Source organism: Teleopsis dalmanni, chromosome 1 (assembly GCF_002237135.1).
Source record: "Teleopsis dalmanni isolate 2A chromosome 1, ASM223713v2, whole genome shotgun sequence".
Taxonomy (NCBI): domain Eukaryota; kingdom Metazoa; phylum Arthropoda; class Insecta; order Diptera; family Diopsidae; genus Teleopsis; species Teleopsis dalmanni.
Genome location: NC_051846.1, coordinates 29,336,640 through 29,358,136, shown reverse-complemented (window position 1 = coordinate 29,358,136; position 21,497 = coordinate 29,336,640). Strand labels below are relative to the sequence as shown.

The window sequence follows — 21,497 nt, the reverse complement described above, 5'->3', positions numbered from 1 at the left end:
ATTTAAGAACGCAATCTAGAAGATAATTTAAATGATTGTAACACACTGGATTGTTTTCTAAGGGTTAATCTATTATCGGCTATTAACAAGATTAATGTTTATTATTTTTATTAACTCATCAATATCTGGAAGATAATTCTAATGCTTGCGAGAATAGGAACGAAGGATGTACATTTATTGCAGAGCTCAAAGAAAATATATTAATTCGTTTTAAAATATGTAACAGTTCCATTCTATCTTAATTAAACTTTGGTGTTTTCGATTCGAAGCTGTTTTAATTATTTAATAAATAATTTTTCCAATCATTTCAAGAGCGAATGTTCATTTCAATACTAAAAAATAACCTAAGCTAACTTGATAGTAACTTGATAAGCTAAACTCATTTCGTATAGGACAATCAGTTTGAATTCAAGCCCTTCACTAAATGATGGATTTAAGCAATAAAATAACGAACGACAAATCTTAAAATACCGAACAGAATATAGATCTATAACAAAATGTTATTATCTAATAACTTACATATTTAAACCGATGACATGTGATATAAAAATAATTTTAAACATATTTAAAATATTATTAAAATTTATTAAAAATTTTTAATATAAAAAAATACATTTATCTTTAAAGATAATTGAGTTTCGTTAGTAAATTGTAAAATTGATATGTAAATTTATTTAATAATTTTTAAAAAAGTTAGTACAAGATTAGAATTCGTTGCCTTAATTTCTATAAAAAAATATTCGATTTCGGACGGAATGGATGACCTTAATTACTGCTTTTTAAAATACTAATAGATAAAATATCTTAATGGACCCTGGTGGGAAGGCACATAAGTGGTGATAAATAAATAATAAAATATATTTTGTACTGTACCAACATAAAAGTGAAAAAAATATGCTATTGCTTTATATTATTTGTATATAAAAAATATAATAACTATGAATTTCTTTAGATAATGTAATAAATTTATGATAAACGTGGTCCCTTGCATTTATGCATAGCTGATCTCTTGTGCATATCCTCGCTGGCGCCATTCATTATTATCTGGCAACGCATGATGCCGTAGACCACAAAGCCTTGGTCCAAAACGTAATATAATTATGATGACACCAACAATGAACAAGGCAAGTACAGCGACAGCTGGATACAATAATATGAACGCCATATTAATTTAGTTTAAATATCGCTTTCGCGTTTTTGCAATTCAAGATATTCTTCTTGTTGCCGCTGATGATGTAGACTACGTCCTTCCGGGCGTTGTGGCCGATGGGTATGAGGTTGATGTACTGGTACAACTTGTGATTCAACGTCCTCGTGGAATATATGTGTTGTTGGCTGAAAAGATTTTAAAAACATATAATTAAATATTAAATCGAACTTTTAGAAGACAATGAAGAAATAAATTAAAATATATAATATGGGATCTATGTAATTTTTTATTTTTTGTATTAAAATATAATTATATAGGGTAATACTACATGTTCATTATCGCCATTCAACTTAATAACCCAGAGTTGGATTGATTGTTTTTTCTATTTTCCTTTATTCGACGGTGTTCCTCGCTAAACTTCTTCTGTTTCTTATTACAATAGTTTTTGTTTCATCGTTCGCATTTGGTAAATTCCAACAACTTAGCGTTAGGATTCTATGTTTGGAGTTTAGTAGTAATCCTGAAATCATGGCTACATCTTTATTTCAGGAAATAAAGAGTGACTGAAGATAGACACCCCATTGAAGTGACCTGGTTTCTCTGTGTGAACCCAGATTAATGTTCAATTAAATCCCACCCATCTAATGCATCTCTCATCCTCATTCCCCCCTCAACCACTACCCATCTACTTCCCCGCCCATGTAATCGTCTTGCATATCCTTTCATGTTATCTGCTTACAGGTCCCAGTGGGTTACAATAACAATAACAACTAAGGAGAGACAAAGGTTTTTATATCTAAATTATTAAGTGACTTGTGAATGTATGTATTAATTATGTTGTACAATGTGACGGAGCCCTGCCTGTGGTAAAAATCGTGTGATTTTTAGCATAAGTTATTCTCTGATACTCTGTGCAATGTCAGTGAGTTTGAATATAAAAAAAAATTGAGAAGGGTGGAGCCTACGTCTCTTGTGTGCGGGTTCCTGGACTGTAGTAAAAATGGTGCAAAGATCTGCATACGGTATACTCTGACATCCTTTGAAATTTTACGGAATTTGAACTTAAAAAAACTTGAGAAGTGTAAAATCCTCGTCTTCTAATAGAAACAGGAAATCCATTCATATACATTTGTTGCACATCTGGAAGGTCGATGTCAACTACATAAACAAATGTCACTCCTGATCTAATAAAATATAAAAGCAGTGAAGTCTTTAAACGTGTTGTTGTTATCGAAATAAGCAGTAGTTAATTTACTACTTAGGGATGACGATGAAAAATTCTATTAAATAATTATAATTTCAGAATGTTTTTAATACATTGTACCTGTATAAACTGAGCTTTTTATTGTCGGTGAAATAATTTTTGATTAAGGCCACACTGCATAAATTCTGCAGTTAGAAAATTCATTTGCAGGAACTGTTTTTGGTACTGTATATGTGTCATAACCTATAAAACTATTTTTTGAATAAAATATTACTTTATTGGGTGGCAGTTTTATGTGACGCCATATATATCGGTTAATGTTAATGTTAAACCAAGAAAACTTTTTCTAATTTTTTGTTGTTTAAGTCAAAGACAATCTGTCTTGAAATCAGTACAGATCTGTTTGTGCAGTCGCTTTTGAGAAAGGCAAAGAACAAGTGGTCAAGCAGGTCTGGGACATAGACCCAGAGGTCTTTAGGACTCTATTTTTTATTATTACTCAAATAAAATATATAAATTTTTTGTTGTTTTCAATGTATATTTAAAATTTAAGAGTAAAAAATTTAAGTGAAATTTTGGTGAAACTTTAGTCATTTCGTTAAATCTCTTTCGGGGTCTTGTGACATTACTCAAAACAGTGTTACTCAGTAATTTGTCAAATGTCAAAATTTACACCTTTTATGAGCACGTATATATGCTTTTACAATTAAGAGCATTTATTGAAAGAACAAGCTAAGCGGCACATGAAACTGCGTTAAATAATTTAAACAAAATCTTTAAGTCTAAAAAATCTTGACTTAAGTTTAACTAATTATAATTAATATAATTACAACTATGATTCATCATAATTTTAAGCATTGAATATACACAAAAATTAATAATTTATTTAAAACTTTGAATATGTTGAACAATATTTACAAACTAATGAATTAATAAAATAAATTAGTAAAATAAATACTTACATGTAAGCTTTGGAAATAGGAAGCGTCTTTTAGCTCAGTTAAATCCAATGGTGGTTGTAAATGTGGTGTAGCCGACCAAATAGACACTAGCCAACGGTTGCCTAAAATATATACATGCATTTATAAATACATTTATTTATGTTTTTATATAAAATGTTTTAAACCTGTATGTCTATCTTGCCAGTATTTACGATGTTTTGAACAGCAGCCCAGTATTATGTTTAATATTATGATTGAACCAAGTATTACCGTACAAACAGCAATAGTCACATAAAATGGAGAAAAATTTCCGTAAATATGTCCAGTAAAATATGGATTGTTTTTGTATGCGTTACGTTCGTCGTCGATTGTTGACATAGTCCCACCACAAGCGCAAGTTTTTCAGGATTAATGGCGACTGTGACTGTATCGCTTTAACGACAAACTTCAGAAAATTTTGAAGCAAATCAAACAAGTGCCTAAGCTTCTAACTAGATTTTTGTTGATTTTTTTCCTCTGTAGTAACACATTGATGTAAACATATAAGGTAAACAATACAATGCTATAAAAAAAAATTAAATTTCAATACTATTTTATTACATCAAAAAGCCCGATTGAAACAAATTTTGGGTGTGGCGTTGTCTTGTTAAGTTTACATAGTAATTTCTTTTATTGCCTACTTACCATTTGCACAGATAATTGTGATATATTTGAAGAAATAATTTAGCTTAACAATTCGGTTATTGTAAGTCAATTTTATTTTTAAAATCATAAAAAAATTAATTGAAAAAAAACAACGCCCAAAAAGGTGGCTCAAAACACGACGTAGACGCACAACAATAATAACTAAGCAACGACCAAAAAATTGTAGTAGTGTGAAAAAGATGCATGAATGAAGTTAAGCTTAGCTTCAGGGTTGTATTGTGCGCTTCAAAAGAAGAATATTTCTCAGCGGCACATTTATAAATGTGTACTTAAATTAATGTAAAATTAAATAATGTAAAATCTAATAAAAAATGCCCAAACATTTTGGTAATGTGAAAAAGATGCATGAAAGAAGTTTAACCTAAGCTTCAGGGTTGTATTGTGCGCTTCAAAAGAAAAATATTTCTCAGCGGCACATTTATAAATGTGTACTTAAATTAATGTAAAATTAAATAATGTAAATCTAATTAAAAATGCCCAAATATTTTGGTAATGTGAAAAAGATGCATGAATGAAGTTTAAGCTTAGCTTTAGGGTTGCATTGTGCGTTTCAAAAAAAGAATATTTCTTAGCGGCACATTATAAATATGTACTTAAACTGATGTAAAATTTTGAAAAACTAGTAATATAAAATACATTATTAACATATGTATGTGTGTTTTCAGGCTTATAAAAGAATAATGGCGATATATTTTATGTAGGCCTTACATGTTGATAAATTACTGACCGACCTTGGTGAAGAGAAAAAGGAACTTGGTTTTGGCATTGAATCGTTTGATGAATAAGGTGTATTATTCGAAGTAAATTATGTGATGAATATCAAAGCGACGTCTGTGGTTGTGGAGCATCTTCAAAACTGTACCTAATCAAGTAGGTTGCACTTGTGCTCACAATGTGTTTCATGGCACTATTGTTGTTCTAATTCGAATGACTAGAGGTCTCATTTAGTCCGCTATATTCGATCAGATATTCACTTCTACGATGCTTCAACAAATTTCGAGAGGAACAAACGAAAAAATCAGGAAAAGTTTTCAAATATTGAATTAAGGAAACCCTAACGCAAAGAAGAGAATGTCGTTAGTTACAGTTAAAAACAATTTTCTACAAAACTGAAATTTTTTTAACTTGCAACAATAAGCTTTTTTTTTAGTATTAAAATCGTTTTCTGAAAAGTTTTTGGTAGAACATATATATATGTTAGTTATCACTAATTCCCTGACACTTTTATTTTTCTTATATTGCTTTTAAATTAATTTTTTAAGAAAAAGTGCCAACACTTATTTCTTTAATTATTTCCAGCTTCCAGGTTTTTTCAATTTTATAGTGAATATTGAAAACATTTATATAGCAGTGTTTTGTTAAATTGAAACTTTTATCTGTTTTATGTTGTTTTTCGATAATATCTAAATCTAAAACAAATAACGAGTACTATGGTACCAAATACCCATGAAGTATAATGTTTAGCTTTCACATCACGAGCGTGCAATCAGCTGTTTCAAATATAATAACAAATTTTGTAAATATTCGAAATGTTAAACCGGTATATAGATATTATTTATTTTTTAATAATAATAACAAATGTCTTTCAATTTACTGCAAATTACAATTTACTTTCAATTAATACTACAAATTTTTATATTGATCAATGCCCGGGCATAGAAGTACAAGATATAACAGATAATGCAGAAAGTTATGAAGTGGCACTTGTTCTGTACTACGTGTCATGGAGTGATGATAGCCGTTCAACAATCTCAACATATGAAGAATTAACAAAATATTATGATAATCACATTTATTTTGCAGCCATAGATTGTTGGCATTTATCATGCAATTGCAGTAAACCCCATACAGGTTGGGGCGAACCAAAGCAATGGCCAACACTTATAGTCTACTATGGCCAGAACACTGTATTTCCATATAATGGAAAATGGGATTTTGCTTCTCTTACGAATTTTTTAAATACACTCATTAAACCAATTGAACGGGTACATTCTAAGGACGAACTAGAAGAGCTTGCTCTTAAAACAGATGCAGTCATATTGGGTTTGTTTCCAAATGCAAATGTGGTTAAATTTCAACACTTCCTTACGGCAAGCATAAAATGGCTTGAAATAGATCCTCAACGTGTTTATCGATTTGCGGTAGTGCTTGGTGACACAGCATACGATGTAATTAGTGGCATGGACACGAAAATGCCTTTAATTATGGCAGTTAGAAATAATAGACTTGAGTTGTTTAATAAAACAACAAAATGGAAACCATATAAGATACTTACTTGGCTACAAAAAGATATTAAGCCTAAATTAACGATTTCTTATGGTTACGCCAGTATTACGGCATTAGGTACCCAAATAAAAAGTGAAACCGTTTTAGCAATTTTCGTTAACAAATTACCATTTAACAAACACTTTTATACCATTATGGATAAGGAGATGCATAATATTAATAAAGTTAATAGGCATTATCAAAATTGCAAAGATTTTCACAAGAAACAAAATAATAATAATCCAAGCACAGCTATTGTAAAACGACAAATGTATGAAATAATCCAAAGAAGTCTTAGATCACCTGGTCACTGTGCTAATCTAGAACAACTAAACGCATACCAACTAATATATTACTACGAAATCAATGAATTCCTTAGAAATAGACTTAATATGTTTTCACCTGCTGCACACAAAACATATGACGAATCTTCTACAGATAAATTACTAAATTTATATACTCAATACAAATGCTTAACACATCCAGATGTAAACACAATCGAGATAAAAACTGCTGTTTCAAAATTTATAAAAAAAGCCAGCAATAAATTATGGCAGAAATCTTCAGTACAGCGAACAAATCGTACATTATCAGTAATGATTTTGGAAGCAGAAGAATACGAGAGTTTTTTCGATTTGCACGGCATACCAAATATAAAATCAAATACTGCAACGTCTATAATAATTGAAGTCAGCAAGGAGCGCGTTTTTCTCATGCAAGAGAATTTTAAATTTGAAGCACTAATTAGATTTATGAAAAACTATTATGAAAACAACTTGAGTCCTTACTATAGAACTGCGAACGTAGTGCAACCACTACCCCCAGCTCTAAACACGGTCTATTTACAAAACTACAATCGTCAAATGTTTTTGAATTTTATACAACAACACAACACCACTTTAGTTGTGCTACTCTACTCACCAAGTTGTGCGCTTTCAGCGATAATATCACACACTCTTATCCAATTATCGGCTATGGTGGACAGCACTGTCAAATTTATACGTCTCAATACAAAATCGAATCATTTACCTTGGGAGTTCGTTATGTTCACTTCACCGACTCTTATTGTATTCCCACGTGGAAAAACAAGTGAATCCAGAGTATTTCCATCTTACCTGAAAGCAGATGTAAAGAATGTATATGGATTTATTTTGGCACAATTAGGACCTATAGATCAATTAAAATTAATCATGAGTAATTGTCAGCGAATTATTCAACCAACTCGATTAAATAAATGTTTGGAGTTTGCAAGAAGTCGAGTTATGAGGCATATTGGAAATCATTTGAAATTTTGGCAAATATTTGAAAACGAAAGAAAACTAATATTTGAACGACTAAAAGTGTTCAAAGATATAAGTCTGAGCATACACCAGAGCGTTAAACTTTAAGTCTGTTATAAATGTGAAATTTAGTCCTATATGTGTACCAATACTGTATTAATATTTAATATCAAATACAAAATTCCATTTTATTGTCTAGACAACTATAATAAATTTATTTCTTTAGTTTTATGTGTAAACCAAAGAGTAAACTTTAATTTATTAAACTTATTTTATAAATTTAATTGTTTTTAATAGAGAGGTTTCGAAAAGTAGTGAATTGTAACAATAAAATTTCTATTTATTTTTAATTAATTGAATTTTGGCGGACCATACAGTTGTTTCCAATATAGCCAAATAGTCATATCAGTGGTATTAGAATTATTATATCTTATATTAAATTACTTGTAAATAATTTGTTGAAATTGCAAGAGGTTCCTCTTCAAAACCTCTCTGATAAAAACAATAGTTTCTATTCAGTAAAATAGTCACTACAATCATAACTAACGTTGAAATCAAATTAAAAATTAATAGGGGAAATTGTTTGATTAAAAATTTAATTGTTTTTGTCACGGGAACCTATGCAACTATGAAATAAAATGACTACATTCTTAATTTAAAATAAATGTTAATTATACAAAGTAACGATTTTGAAGAACCTTAAAATATTTTTTCCTTAATCAAACAATCATTTTGTACCAGCATTTAAATAGTTACAAAAAAAAGTAAGTTCATCTCTGCGCTATTATATAAATAATTTTTTTAAAAAATCGATATAAATCATGACAGGAAAATTTTTAGTAGTTAATTTATTGGTAAAAAGTTTCAAATTTCTATGATTAACACAAATTGTGACACTGCGCACATGTCATCTTATGCATTACTTAAGATATAAACGCACTCAATAGCTTCAAATCACAAAAGCTGACGACTTAACTTAAATTTTTCAAGAAGCAGCTGTATATTACAATATTTCGATTTATTACGCTTACTTTGGGTTTGCCGCGTAAATTGAAATGTTTTCAAATGTTCAAATAAAAATAAAAGAAACCATATTATTACATTCACACATTACTAAATTAATAATATTAATATTAATAATTAATTATTAATTTATGTTATTTAATATTTATATATAATGTTAATATGGTAATTATAAATGATAGTATAGCATAGTATATTAAGATTACCTATTGCTTACCTTTGAATTTGTTTTGTAAACGAAACAGTCTTATTCTTTCTATTGGTACATTATTTCAACGTATATATGTACTATATATACACTTTATCCAATTATCAACAATTTGACGAACTATTAAGTTTGTTTACTTTTGCTTGGTCGCTACTTTTTATCTTAAAGATTAAAAATTGCATAATTATATAGGTATAAATTTAATTAATATTTCTACGGAGAGTTTAAAATGATTAATAATAATGGTATCAACTTTTAACAAAGATATAGTATCTTACTTAATACTTCGAAAGATTCCTTAGTAAAAGATTGGATTTCTTTAGCTGCTGAGCAGGAAAAATCAAAGGCTTGGTTCTTAAACTGTTCAGCCTTTTCCAAAACTAATTTGAATTTGTCTATTATAACAGAATCACCTTCCAACGCCCCTTTGTAATTCTTTTCCGCTTCCTTTTGTATGTAACCCTTCAGGCCAAGCAAATAAGCTTGCGCTTGAAAAAATTTTGTAACTATTTCCTCTGGGATGTCGGTTTTGATATGGAAGTCGATGCCATATTTTTTAGGTGGCGTTCCGTCGGCCATTTTTGAATTTTCAAAACGTACTAAAAATTTAACGGTTTCGGATTTTATTAAAAAACATATTTAAAAAAAACATAAAAATGTGAGTGTATATTCATTATATGTCAAAATAATTGAATTTAAAAGTTTATTTGAATATTATTTGACATAAAAACATTTTTTATATAATGTTTGAAAACTAGATGTGTGAAATATAAAACTTTTAAAATTAAATTTAACTAAATTTCGATAATATTGTATAATTTTTTTTAGTTACATTAATATAACTAAATAGATTTCAAGTTGTATAGATCCCAATATTTGTATCAGAAATTCAGATACTGTACTGTAAAAGTGTTATCGAATAATAATTGACGGAAACGTCTGATTAAAAGTTGAACAATCTACCCTAAAGATGCAGTGATATAAGCATTTGGCTTCAAGCTTTCACACATCATACTTAAAATAACTTTGAATATTAAGCTCCTTATTCAAATATTAAGAAGATCGATCGCTAAGGGCCATGTTATGCAGGTATTAGGGCCATGTTATTCAGATAGCTCAAAACCTGGCTTTAAGAAGACTGTTTAAGATTCCATAGTATATTAGATAAACAGGCATACATAGAGATCTTAGGATTGACACAGTGAAAAAATATATCAGAGACAGAGCTCTAAAATTATTCACTAAAGTTGATACGCTACTTAACCCCGCCCTAACAATCCTCAAGTCTACTTCTGGATTCTCAGGAAGATATGCTGATTTAAGGTCCGTCATCAAGTAAAAAACAAATAAATGATATGACTTCTTAGCTTAGTTAAAGCCTAGTGTGGGGTAGTGATAAGCGCCCAGCCATTATAGAGTAAAAGTACGTAATAGCACTAACTCAAGAACTAGAAGAAGAAGAAAGAAACGCGTAAGTACCGTTAAATACTGTTAACAATTATTATAAGATAATATAATAATAAATTAATATTATAACAGCCTCTATGAGTTTTTTCTTGCTAGTTATTTTTAGTTGCAAATTGAAAGTGAGCATATCTAAATTTCCTTTTAAATTTAAGAGGCACTACCAAGAAGTACCAAAAAGTAGTAAAAATACAAAATGGGCAATACTGATGTGACACTGCATAACTTTCATTTTCGGCATAACCCGAAAGAGCGAATTTTGCCGTGCCCGAGACATTCTGCATAACATGGCCCTTAGATTCTTTTTTTTAAATAGATCAACAAAAACATAGGTTTTAATTGTGTAGTGCACTATCTCAACTAGCCTCAACATAATAATTGGTATTCCGTATATAAAAAAATGTAGTTCAAAAATATTGTTCTAAACATCTTGAAAATAGGGCAACCACAAAAACGTACTTATTGTGGTACTATTAGATAAAAACTGAAGAGATTGTGCAGCTCCAGATATTCCATTCAGACAATACTAAATTAATAATATTATTATTAATAATTAATTATTAATTTATATTATATAATATTTATAGAAAAAATATTACATAAAAAAATATGCACAATAATATTTATTGTTATATTTAAATTACTTCACAATACGTTTACAATATCGCAAATAACTTGTTAAATGTATAGCAATAAGTGTCAATTTTTATATAGAAACCATATAAAATTACGTTAATACGGTTCGGTTATTATAAATGAGGGCATAGTATAGAGAGATTACCTATTGTTTACCTTTCGATTTGTTTTGTACACGAAACAGTTTTATTCTTTCTATTGGTACATTATTCCAATGTATATATGTACTATATATACACTTTTTCCAATTATCAACAATTTGACGAACTATTAAATTTGTTTACTTCTGCTTGGTTGCTACTGTTGATCTTAAAAATTAAAAATTACATAATTATATATAAATTTAAATAATGTTTCTACGGACAGTTTAAGATGATTAAAAATAATGATATCAACTTTTAACAAAGTTGTAGTATCTTACTTAATACTTCGAAAGATTCCATAGTAAAGGTTTGGATTTCTTTAGTTTGCGAGGAAAAATCAAAGTCTTGGTTCTTAAACTCCTCAGCCTCATCCAACGCTAAATTAAATTTGTCTATTATAACTGAATCACCTTCCAACGCCCCTTTGTAATTGTTTTCCGCCTCCTTTTGAATGTAACCCTTCAGACCAAGCAGATTAGCTTGAGCTTGAAAAAATTTTGTAACTATCTCCTCTGAGATGTCGGTTTTGATATTGAAGTTGAGTGCATATATTTTAGGTGGCGTTGCATCGGCCATTTTTGAATTTTTAAAACGTACTAGAAATTTAACAGTTTCGGATGTTATTAAAAAACATATTTAAAAAAAATTATAAAAATGTGAGTATATATACATTATATGTCAAAATAATTGAATTCAAAAGTTTATTTGAATATTATTTGACATAAAAACATTTTTTATATAATGTTTGAAAACTAGATGTGTGAAATATAAAACTTTTAAAATTAAATTTAACTAAATTTCGATAATATTGTATAATTATTGAAGTTTTGCCTTTTTTAGTTATATTAATAGTTTTATAGATTCAGAAATTCAGATACTGTACTGTAAAAGTGTTATCGAATAATAATTGACGGAAACGTCTTATTAAAAGTTGAACAAACTACCCTAAAATGCAGTGATATAAACATTTGGCTTCAAGCTTTCACACATCATACTTAAAATAACTTTGAATATCAGGCTACTTATTCAAAAATAAAGAATATCGATCGGTAGGTTTCTTTCTTTAAAATAGAAATATGTAGAAATACGTTGTCGAGGCGATGATTAATCTTATAATTCTCTTATTCAGCATCTTTTCGTCTAACCATATTCTGTAAAAGACGAAATGCATATTTCGTAATTGCAAATTGCAGTCGATCTTAAACAGAGAGATAACAAGTAATGCCATCGTCTGTCGCCTGATAAAAGTGACTAAATACATATTTTCTATTTCGTTTAGGATTTAGGACCTATCAACTTATTTAGGTATGTAGGTTTAGCATAGCAAATAAATTTTATAACAAAAAATACTAATTCCTTTTTTATACTTGCCATCAACAAAGGCGATTCATATTTCTTCTAGTAGTTAAAGTATACTGCGTTGCTGTCATTCACCGTCAAGTCTATTTTCACAGATTCCCTTACTATAAGAGCAGACAGCAGTAAAATTACGCTTACTACACCCAATGATGTCAATACGTTCAGCGCAAGCAAAAAGCTCGATATATTAACAAAATATTGTCCCATTATAATAAAAACATCCTACATATAATCACTTCCATGTCGAAATTGAAAAGATCACAAGATAAAGAGATTCTGAGCTCGCACATAAAGGAATAAACCTGTCTCTTACGGGACTCTTGAAATCTGCTTTTGTAAAGCAGAGAAAAATAATTGTATAAAATAAGAAAAGCATAATGTAATAGAATATATAGATTAATATTCCATTTAATTTTGTATGAATAATTATACAGATATGCCTCCGAATTTTAAAAATGACATCGATCGACAATGACAATCAAACGTTGATTAAAGTCCGCTTTGATTTAATAAAAAAATCACTTTTGCCAACAGATGTTACTATGCGGTAAGTAGGGCACCCCGAAATAACGTCCTCTCTCGACAAACAAAAATCACGCTCTACAAGTCTCTTATCAGGCATATCCTGCTATATGGTGCTGAACAGTAGACAACTCCCGCTGCCAACAGCGGTGAAAAGGCGTTACGAGCATTTGAGAGAAAAATTCGTCGGAATACCTACCGTCTCTTACTCGTTGGCAACGAATATCGAATTAGATGAAACGATGAGTTGTATAAGCCACACTACGACAGTAACTTATTAACGCACATGTCATGCGCTTCGTTTAGAAAGATGTCATTGATTCGGTGCCTACTGATGGAAAACACTCGATAATACCAACCGGCGACAGCAAGCTACTGACTCGGCTAGCTCACGAAGGCTACTAGACGCGGCCACAAACGACTTATGTCTGTACTTATTTTAATAATATTATTTATTTATTTTTGGGGAAAATAAGATAATTTTAAGTATACATATTAAATTACTTCAGTTAATGCTTAAAACGATATTCACCCATCAGAACTTTTAAATTCGTTAAATAATTATATTAAATTAAAAAATATACACATAGTTAAAATATTTACAAGCTTTATTTATAAGTTATTCAATGTTTGTCAAGTTAAATAATTCAATTGCATCCATATTGTAATGTATAAACAATGTTTTGTTAACTGTTGCGAAGTTGGAGCAGCCACTCTCAGTTATTAAATTTCTAGCATGTGACAAGGCTGCCTCCGACGCGGCGATAGTTGCAGGTGTTGCAAATATCTTGCAACTTAATTTGTATAATAATGGATACTGTGATCTATTCAAATGCCACCATTGAAGAACATCAAAATCATTTGGTAACACTCCTTTGATGTTCTCATATGAGTATATTTCACTGTTTATTTTTCCATTAACGTTTGAATCTTCTTGTGTTTCGATGAATGCACTAAACAAATCAATTGTTTCGTTAGGTATCTGTTCAGAAAGATCTATTGATGGCTTTGTATAGGTATTATTAACGAATGAGTCCATAATGCGCTTACATTCGTTTTTAATATTATTTTTCTCTTCAGTGCTGAATTGGGTAAGTTTGTTAGTGGGTGGATACAAAAATAACGCTATTTTGTGAAAAATTGTTATATTATTTACCACTGTTGTTTCAAGTAATAAGTTAAGATGTTCTTTCCAAACTTTAATGGTTTGGCAATCTTCATTACTTACTACACACAATCGTTTTAATCGGTATACATGTGGTATCACAAGATGCAATGTGGGATTTATATCTGATTCCAGTTGTTTAGACGTTTCTTCAAAAAATTTGAGTACTTTTAAAACAGCAGTTATTAGACTTATAGTGATTTCATTAATTTCGTGAAGCAGATTATTCTCTAGTACTATATTTTTAATTTCCGTCCAGTTGTTTTCAATCGAATATAGGAGATAATATACTCTGTTCCAACGCGTCGGAGAAAATCTCTTCAAGGAGATTGCTAATTCAGAATGTACTCCTGATTTTTTGATATATTTAACAAACTCTGCACATTTATCACACATTTCTTTTAATTCCGGTACTTCTTGAATCGATTTCTCTATAACGTCGTGCAGTAAGTGGTTAATGCATGAAATATGATCATATGTGCTGAATACGCCCATCATATTTGATTTCCTATTTGTTACACTAATAGCATTGTTGAGGTCGCAATTTAACTCCATCAAAGCTTCCTGAATTTTTTCTCGTATTCGTTCATCTACAAAATATATTTCATTATATTTTATCAACAAATAAATTAAAAGTTTAAAACATAAAAAAATTGTATTTGCATCCCAGTCACAAGGCCAGAGTAGCATAAATAAAAATTATAATTTAAATCATTTGAAATTTACACATATTACTTACTTGTGCAGTGTTCGAGTTCTGTAGATTTCAATCCAATGAATCTTTTAAATAAAGTGCTTTCTTTAATGTAGTGCATTGTGATGGATACATATGTCACCTTTAAATGATTGTCGGTGCAAATGTCTGATGTTAATGCATATCCCGAATCATTTATTTCATGGAGCTCAGTTTTAATGTTTTCCGAACAGTTATTATACAGATTATTTATATTTTTAAAAATCATGACGGGAGATGGCAGCAATTTATCGAGGTCTATATTATCTCCGTAACGTGCACCAATTGATATCATAAACTTAGTAAATTTTTTAAGACCATTATCCTCAATTATTTTGAATGATCGACAATTATGTACAGCCCATGCTGTAACAATACGAGATGCTTTTTTTTTCGTGTCATAATCAACATCACACTTCGCCTTATCCAAATATTCTTTACTAGTTCTGTAGCACTTATGCTTTGTTAAATTCGATGTATATTTCGCTTGATTTCTCATAACGCTGTAACATATTTTGCATGCTACGAGGTCAGGAATTTCGGCACCATTTTCATCTTTTATTGTACCGAACATTTTCCATACCATACTGGTCCCTCTTTTACTGAATTGTAAGGTATAATGTCCTGCAAAGAGCTTCGATTTGATATCAGCATAGGTGAGCGTTGTAGAAGATAACAAAACATCATTTGATGGAGTATCTGATGCACACTAAAACGAAATTAAATAAAGGTAAATGAAAATTGTATAAATGAAATTTAAAGAATAAAAACATTTGACTTATTTTAAATATTCTCAATAATACTTACATCTATTTCGCAGAATATATATTATATATATAATTTATTATTGGCTTTATTTCATTAAACAAAATAGAATAAAGTACAAAATAAATACTGTTATTTATTTAAGAATAAAATTAGTATCTTAATCACGTCAACCTGATAGTTTGGCAAAATTGTGAACAGAACAGTCGTTCCAGTGAAGATGTCTGTTATATCGTATAGTGATTAATTGTTGAAATATATTTTGTCAGTAATTTTATTAATTATTAGGTCTAAACATTCAAGTGAACTAAAGTTTTTTTTACGATATTTATTACAATGTTTAAAAACTATTTAAAAAAATTCCTAACTAAATTATGCATGACCACATTTTAACATATTTTAAACGCATCTTTGAAAAGTAGTAATTAATAGTAATGTTTTCAGTTGAGAAACCAATTACTAAATTAAGTTAAAATCTAATTAACTGAAACACATCTTAGCATTTTTGTTACCAACCTGAATGAACTGCTGCCATTGACTTTTGGCATCGGTCTTTAACTTCGTAAATAAATTGAAAAACTGGATTACTTTGTAGAAAATACTACACATATATTAATGTCAAAAATCATTAAGTATTTAAACTGAATATTGACTTGAAACAGATTTAACTTATATTTGATTTCACATTGAATAATATAAATTAATTTTTAAGCTTAATAAAATTTCTATTAATATACAGAGTTACCTTGGTAGAAATAAATTTGGACATACAAAATGCGAGAAAAAAAATAATATCTTATACCTCTATTATTAGACTAATAACATTAATATTTGTATATTGATCGCAAAAAATTTATTGCACCTCGTTCGTACTGTCTTCCTTTTGCATCTGCTGTATAAGAAATTTCCTTTCTTCTGCCTGTCGTAATTTTCGTAATACCAAGTCTTCATTATCGTAAATGGATTCAGTACATGAATTTGTTTTTAATGCTGAAGGCGGTGATATCCATTCTAATTTTAAAGGGTTTTCCAATAATCCCTTTTCATAAGATAAAGCCATTTGTGCTGCTTCCAATGTGTTAAACTCCACCATTGCACTTCCATTTTTTTTCGACATAACAATAGCGATTATGTCACCATATTTTTTTAAAAATCTAGTCAATACATCATTATTATAACCGCCATTAGAAGCATCTTTTTTTCCTGATTTCCATTTAATTTTTAGGCGACATTGAGTTGAGTCACACACTTCTTCATTATTATAACCTTTTGCAGATTGCTTTAATTTGTCATTTAAAAGCTTTTGTTCTTCCTCTAAAATTTTAGAAGCTTCCTGCCGTAGGCGAATACACTCTTTTTCAAAACTATCTGTGAATTTTTCCAACCCAGACGACTTTTTGTTGAAATCCTGTTCTCTTTGCTCTAAGTCATCTTTAAATTTTTTACGTTTACTGTCTAATAATTGATTGCGTAGTTCTGCTGCCTTTTTAGCATTTAATAGTTTATCATAAGCCGTGCGGGCTGCACCGTCAGTTAAAATCTTTAACGCCTTAGACAGCTCATGGAATAATTTTGATGCCTCTGGATTATCAGGATTCTTGTCAGGATGGCACTTTAAAGCTTTTTTACGGTACGCTCTTCTTATATCTGCTTCGTTAGCATCGCTGTTAATTTCCAATAAACCGTATAAATCAGCATCTGACAAATTTTGTGTTGACATTATTATAAATTTGAATGAAAGTTAATATTTCTAAGTAATTATTCATAAGATGGTAAACTATACAAAATTTTGTTATTTGTCATACACTTAAACAGGGTTGCATAAAAGCGTTTTAACTATTTTCATTTACTGCTATTTACAATACTACTTTAAACAAACCGATTTGGATTATAGCCACTAATAAGAATGATTTACCATACATAAATCTTTCATATAGAACTCATTATCTATAAAGCAGGTTATTTAAAGCGATAAATGTCGAATACAACTTTTAAAAATAAATTTTCCACAAAGGAAATTTCCCAAAATACTCGTATGAAATATATATCATATGTTTTATATGTAAAATGTAAAGAAACAACAGCTAAGCTGTAAACAAAGGCACTGAGAGAGTTAGTGTTTAACAAAATTTTTGTTTTTATTAATTGATATATAATAGGTTTATATATGATTTAAAATATCATATAATAACAATTAAATATATGTATATTTAATTTTTTTCTGTTATATATTATTAAGTGAAGATTATGAAAGTTCTATCAGCTGAATAAATGAGTTCATTATAACGTGAAATGAACAAGCGCCAAGAAAACATAAAAGTTAATCAATGCGAATCGTCATCGTATTTTTTATATTTTACTGTTAAAATTCTTTAATTAAAAAATAAAAAAATAAAACTTTCATCCATTATTTCATCATTGTTTTAAATTTTTAAAAAGAATATGTATAAGAAATGATAAATTCAATTAAAATTTGTTTTGATTTATAATTTTATTCTTAATAAGTTTATTAAAACTTTTACCTATAATTGCCATATCTTATAAGTCCAGTTTATGTCGCATTTCCCTACATATAGTTGGTAAAGATTTTGTATGACTAATATAGCTAATGGCTCATTCTTGCATACAAAATTTAAAGCGCGAATGAGATCACGTTCGAAATATGTTCCAAATGCAAAGAAATACATTGAACATACCCAAAATAAAAGCTTTTCATGGCATTTTGATAGTTTGAGAAAGCTATTTTTTAATAATTTACAAAAACAGATAAACAAATATTTGCTGGCTGCATTTCTTTGAAAATGATGCACCTTTTTTTAGAACTTCTACTTCCAAAAAAGTACTTAAACAAAGTCAAAAATATTTTTTCAGTTTATATTGTAAGATTTGAAGGTATATATAACATTCAGGCAATATTTTTTTGGCACAGGCCAAAAATCAAATCAACAGGCAAGTTGAAAAATCAGCAGTTTGAAATGGCAACAAATGAATTACAATGAATGTAAACACTTTCAAACGGCTCATTCAAAATGAGCCATTTTTGGCCAGTGTAAACGCCATATAAAGTGCTTGTGTTTGTGTGACTAAATAATATAAAGATTTTTGAAAGAAATATAAATAATCAAATGAAAGTACAATACATTAATAATACTAATGTAAATATTTAAATATTTATCCGTACATACTGGTTTTTACAAAAAAATTTCTAGTATAAACTAAGTATCAACCGCTTTCATCTACTGAATAGGGTTTCTTTTTTAATGCAACTGAAATAGTTTTTTTTTCAGCTCAACTATTTCGAATGCCCGATAATTGTAAAATGTGCTTGCGGCTTCTCACGGAACATGAAAACATTTTTCACATGGATGAAAAACGCCACGACAATCTGTACAAAATACGAAGTTACCAATAATATATTTTAAATTTAATTTTTTCAAAGCCTTCTATTTATTTATTCATTAATTTATTAAATGAAAAAATTGATTTATTAAATGAATACTCAATTAACTCCAGTTTGTTCAGTAACGTCACTATTTTGACATTTTTAAGTATTTTTACTTCACAATGGCAACCCTCTATTCACGATTTTATTTTGTTTATGTTTAGTGTTGTTTTCTCGTTTTAAAAACTCTTATAAAAATTTTAGTTTAGCAATTATGAAGGATCAGACAAAGACCGATAAACTTAAGTTAATAGATGCACAAACATTCGAAAGACTGCTTGAACAAGATGAAAAGACTAACAAGAAACGCATTAAAAATCCAAAGTTCGTTAAAACACGATGTGAATTTAATTTGCTGCATTACTTAAAGCCGCCAAAACTATCAAGAGCTGAGAGGAAATTAAAATTTAGAAAAGTGACAACACGTAAGTATAATATTCCGTTTAAACAACGTGGAAAAGTTCCAGAGGGTGGGCCCAAAAAAAGTATATCTCGTTTAAAAAAATACATATTGCTGCAAAGGAAATTAAGAAAGGAATTGCTTGAACAACAAGATAAAAAAAATGAAAATTTGGATGAACTTATAGAAGGTGTTGAAAATCTAAATTTGCGTAAGAAAAAATTAAATGTACTTGTATTGTAAATAATACAGTGTCACAATTAATTACAGTACCAGCAAAACCTTTACCAAATACATCAACTCTTCATTCTCGAAGCTTCCGTAGGTAAACAGAAAGTTTAATATTTATATTTCATATTTATATACATTCGAATGCAAAAACAAATCCTTTATTGTAATACATTAATCTTTCAGCTACTGCGACAATTGTACAACACCACAATTAGGTAAACTCACTGATAACCTTTTAAGGCAATTAAATAAATTCCAAAGACAAAAATTTGCTCAAAATGAGATTAAGGCGAGAGCTCACAGAAGATTTGTTGTCGGTTTCCGGGAGGCGCAAAATTATATACGCATAAATAAAGTTAAACTTCTTGTTATAGCACCGGATTGTGAACAAATTCCTGGAGAAGGTAAAATTCAATAAAAATATGTGCCAAAAATATAAATGCAAAAAATTCTGTAAATCCTGTAAATTTCCTTAGAAATTTAAAAATTAGTATACATCACCTAACGAAATTAGGAATTTAATCAAACTCAGACTGCAGATACTGTAGAGAAGAGGGAAAAACTGTATACCATTTGCTTGGGGAGTGCCCGGCACTATTGCACAAGGGGAAGAAACATCTAGAAGGGTGTTTCATGGATCATAAGAATCCAAGACTAAGAAAAATAGGCATATAATGTGTTTCATTAAAGAAATCGAACTTGGTGAAACAGTCTAATCCGAATAAGAAGTGCAATAAATCTTTTAAGTCGCACTCCCTTTTCATAATAATATCTAAAATATTAATATAGTAAACTGTAGTAGATATAGTATTAAGGCATTTGAATATCTTTTTTGTTGTTGTCATATCTATATATATTATATTAATAAATGAATATTAGTGATGGTTCCAAAAACGGGAGCGTCTACGGCCCGTAGACACTCATGAAGTTCCGCAATCAAGTGCCGTTCAGTACTCCCAAAACGGACTACACAGATCCTTGTGGGCTATAATAACAACATTATTAAAAGATATTTCTAAGTACTAAATTTATCATATTTTAATATAATTATGATAACAACCAAAGCTTCACATTAGTTAGGGTTGGGCAATAGACTAAATGCTTTCGATCAATTTAACTCACTGCGCTATAACCCTCATTTATGTTTCGAGCAAGCATTCTTATATACGTTTGTTTTATTTTTATTTATTTTAATACATATATAAAAAATAAATGAAAATTATGCAGCTTTTTCATTTTTAATTTAAATAACTCGTTTATGTACTAGTTATTTATTTATTATTTATTTATTTATTTATTTAGTTTATGTACTAAGTAATATAATTTATATTATCTAATTTTTTTTTTTTTAAAGATACAAAGCTTTGTTAAACAATTTTTAAAACACAATCCACTGTATTGGAATTTTGTAGTATACTAAAATTAATCGGTTATTATTTCAAAAATATTTAAAATTTGTTTTTTATTCAAGGTGGCTTAGATGATATGATAAATAGTCTTAAGATGCAATGTCAGAGCCAACAAGTTCCTTATGTGTTTTCATTAAAGCGTCGTGAGCTGGCTTACACTCTATACAAAAAGGTTCCAGTCAGTTGTGTTGCAATCTTAGATTACGATGGAGCACGTGAGATATTTACGGAATTATTAAATGCTTTAAAGGAAGCTAGGCAATTGTATGTAGAAAAAGAAACGACTATTGATGAAGAAAAATAACAAAAGCAGTCAAGTTATTGTGCAGTAAAATTAGTTTATTTAACATTAAAGGTGCTCGTACTGATAATTTACTTGTAAACAAAATACATACATATATTTTAAAATAAATGTTACAAAATTAAGTTCAATATAAATTCTGTTAAGTAAT

The 21,497-nt window shown here is 29.1% G+C and overlaps 6 protein-coding genes across 7 annotated transcripts; 2 read left to right on the top strand and 4 right to left on the bottom strand.

Moving 5' to 3' along the window:
- Nucleotides 1-645: 645 nt before the first annotated feature.
- Nucleotides 646-4,145, bottom strand: LOC119673119. The gene is made up of 4 exons (XM_038084353.1): nt 3,980-4,145; nt 3,481-3,857; nt 3,317-3,417; nt 646-1,335 (listed from the first exon to the last, which is right to left on the bottom strand). Exons 2-4 carry the CDS (start codon nt 3,671-3,673, stop codon nt 1,177-1,179), a joined length of 453 nt encoding a protein of 150 aa, XP_037940281.1. The 5' UTR covers nt 3,674-3,857; nt 3,980-4,145; the 3' UTR covers nt 646-1,176.
- LOC119673122 lies at nt 972-1,188 on the bottom strand. Its single transcript, XM_038084355.1, has one exon. It carries the CDS (start codon nt 1,163-1,165, stop codon nt 992-994), a length of 174 nt encoding a protein of 57 aa, XP_037940283.1. The 5' UTR covers nt 1,166-1,188; the 3' UTR covers nt 972-991.
- A 1,359-nt stretch (nt 4,146-5,504) lies between the features above and the next one.
- LOC119673118 lies at nt 5,505-7,740 on the top strand. Its single transcript, XM_038084352.1, has one exon. It carries the CDS (start codon nt 5,530-5,532, stop codon nt 7,651-7,653), a length of 2,124 nt encoding a protein of 707 aa, XP_037940280.1. The 5' UTR covers nt 5,505-5,529; the 3' UTR covers nt 7,654-7,740.
- Nucleotides 7,741-11,027: 3,287 nt separating this feature from the next.
- Nucleotides 11,028-11,674, bottom strand: LOC119673120. Its single transcript, XM_038084354.1, has 2 exons — nt 11,298-11,674; nt 11,028-11,184 (listed from the first exon to the last, which is right to left on the bottom strand). The coding sequence occupies exons 1-2, from the start codon at nt 11,593-11,595 to the stop codon at nt 11,174-11,176; spliced, it is 309 nt and encodes a 102-aa protein (XP_037940282.1). The 5' UTR covers nt 11,596-11,674; the 3' UTR covers nt 11,028-11,173.
- A 1,813-nt stretch (nt 11,675-13,487) lies between these two features.
- On the bottom strand, nt 13,488-17,356 carry LOC119673117 (transposable element Hobo transposase). Of its 2 annotated transcripts, XM_038084351.1 has the most exons (3): nt 16,426-17,356; nt 14,805-15,507; nt 13,488-14,655 (listed from the first exon to the last, which is right to left on the bottom strand). In XM_038084351.1, the coding sequence occupies exons 1-3, from the start codon at nt 17,281-17,283 to the stop codon at nt 13,520-13,522; spliced, it is 2,697 nt and encodes an 898-aa protein (XP_037940279.1). In that variant the 5' UTR covers nt 17,284-17,356; the 3' UTR covers nt 13,488-13,519. The 2 variants fall into 2 exon arrangements, 1 of the variants encoding a protein (XP_037940279.1); XR_005252007.1 differs by lacking the exon at nt 13,488-14,655 and having other exon boundaries at nt 15,423-15,507; nt 16,366-17,356.
- A 1,714-nt stretch (nt 17,357-19,070) lies between these two features.
- Nucleotides 19,071-21,471, top strand: LOC119673116 (selenocysteine insertion sequence-binding protein 2). Its single transcript, XM_038084350.1, has 4 exons — nt 19,071-19,616; nt 19,676-19,730; nt 19,820-20,040; nt 21,108-21,471. Exons 1-4 carry the CDS (start codon nt 19,220-19,222, stop codon nt 21,347-21,349), a joined length of 915 nt encoding a protein of 304 aa, XP_037940278.1. The 5' UTR covers nt 19,071-19,219; the 3' UTR covers nt 21,350-21,471.
- Nucleotides 21,472-21,497: the final 26 nt, after the last annotated feature.

Bases quoted from the DNA above. Each gene is read 5' to 3' on its own strand.
- LOC119673122 (XM_038084355.1), bottom strand. From the start codon at position 1,165: ATGGCGTTCATATTATTGTATCCAGCTGTCGCTGTACTTGCCTTGTTC.
- LOC119673119 (XM_038084353.1), bottom strand. From the start codon at position 3,673: ATGTCAACAATCGACGACGAACGTAACGCATACAAAAACAATCCATAT. The intron at 3,418-3,480 runs GTTTAAAACATT...TATATATTTTAG, and splicing joins CTGGCAAGATAGACATACAG to GCAACCGTTGGCTAGTGTCT. The intron at 1,336-3,316 runs GTAAGTATTTAT...AAATCTTTTCAG, and splicing joins CCTATTTCCAAAGCTTACAT to CCAACAACACATATATTCCA.
- LOC119673118 (XM_038084352.1), top strand. From the start codon at position 5,530: ATGTTAAACCGGTATATAGATATTATTTATTTTTTAATAATAATAACA.
- LOC119673120 (XM_038084354.1), bottom strand. From the start codon at position 11,595: ATGGCCGATGCAACGCCACCTAAAATATATGCACTCAACTTCAATATC.
- LOC119673117 (XM_038084351.1), bottom strand. From the start codon at position 17,283: ATGTCAACACAAAATTTGTCAGATGCTGATTTATACGGTTTATTGGAA. The intron at 15,508-16,425 runs GTGCAATAAATT...ATTTCGTTTTAG, and splicing joins AGGAAGACAGTACGAACGAG to TGTGCATCAGATACTCCATC. The intron at 14,656-14,804 runs GTAAGTAATATG...TATATTTTGTAG, and splicing joins AGAACTCGAACACTGCACAA to ATGAACGAATACGAGAAAAA.
- LOC119673116 (XM_038084350.1), top strand. From the start codon at position 19,220: ATGAAGGATCAGACAAAGACCGATAAACTTAAGTTAATAGATGCACAA. The intron at 19,731-19,819 runs GTAAACAGAAAG...TTAATCTTTCAG, and splicing joins CATTCTCGAAGCTTCCGTAG to CTACTGCGACAATTGTACAA. The intron at 20,041-21,107 runs GTAAAATTCAAT...TTTTTATTCAAG, and splicing joins TGAACAAATTCCTGGAGAAG to GTGGCTTAGATGATATGATA.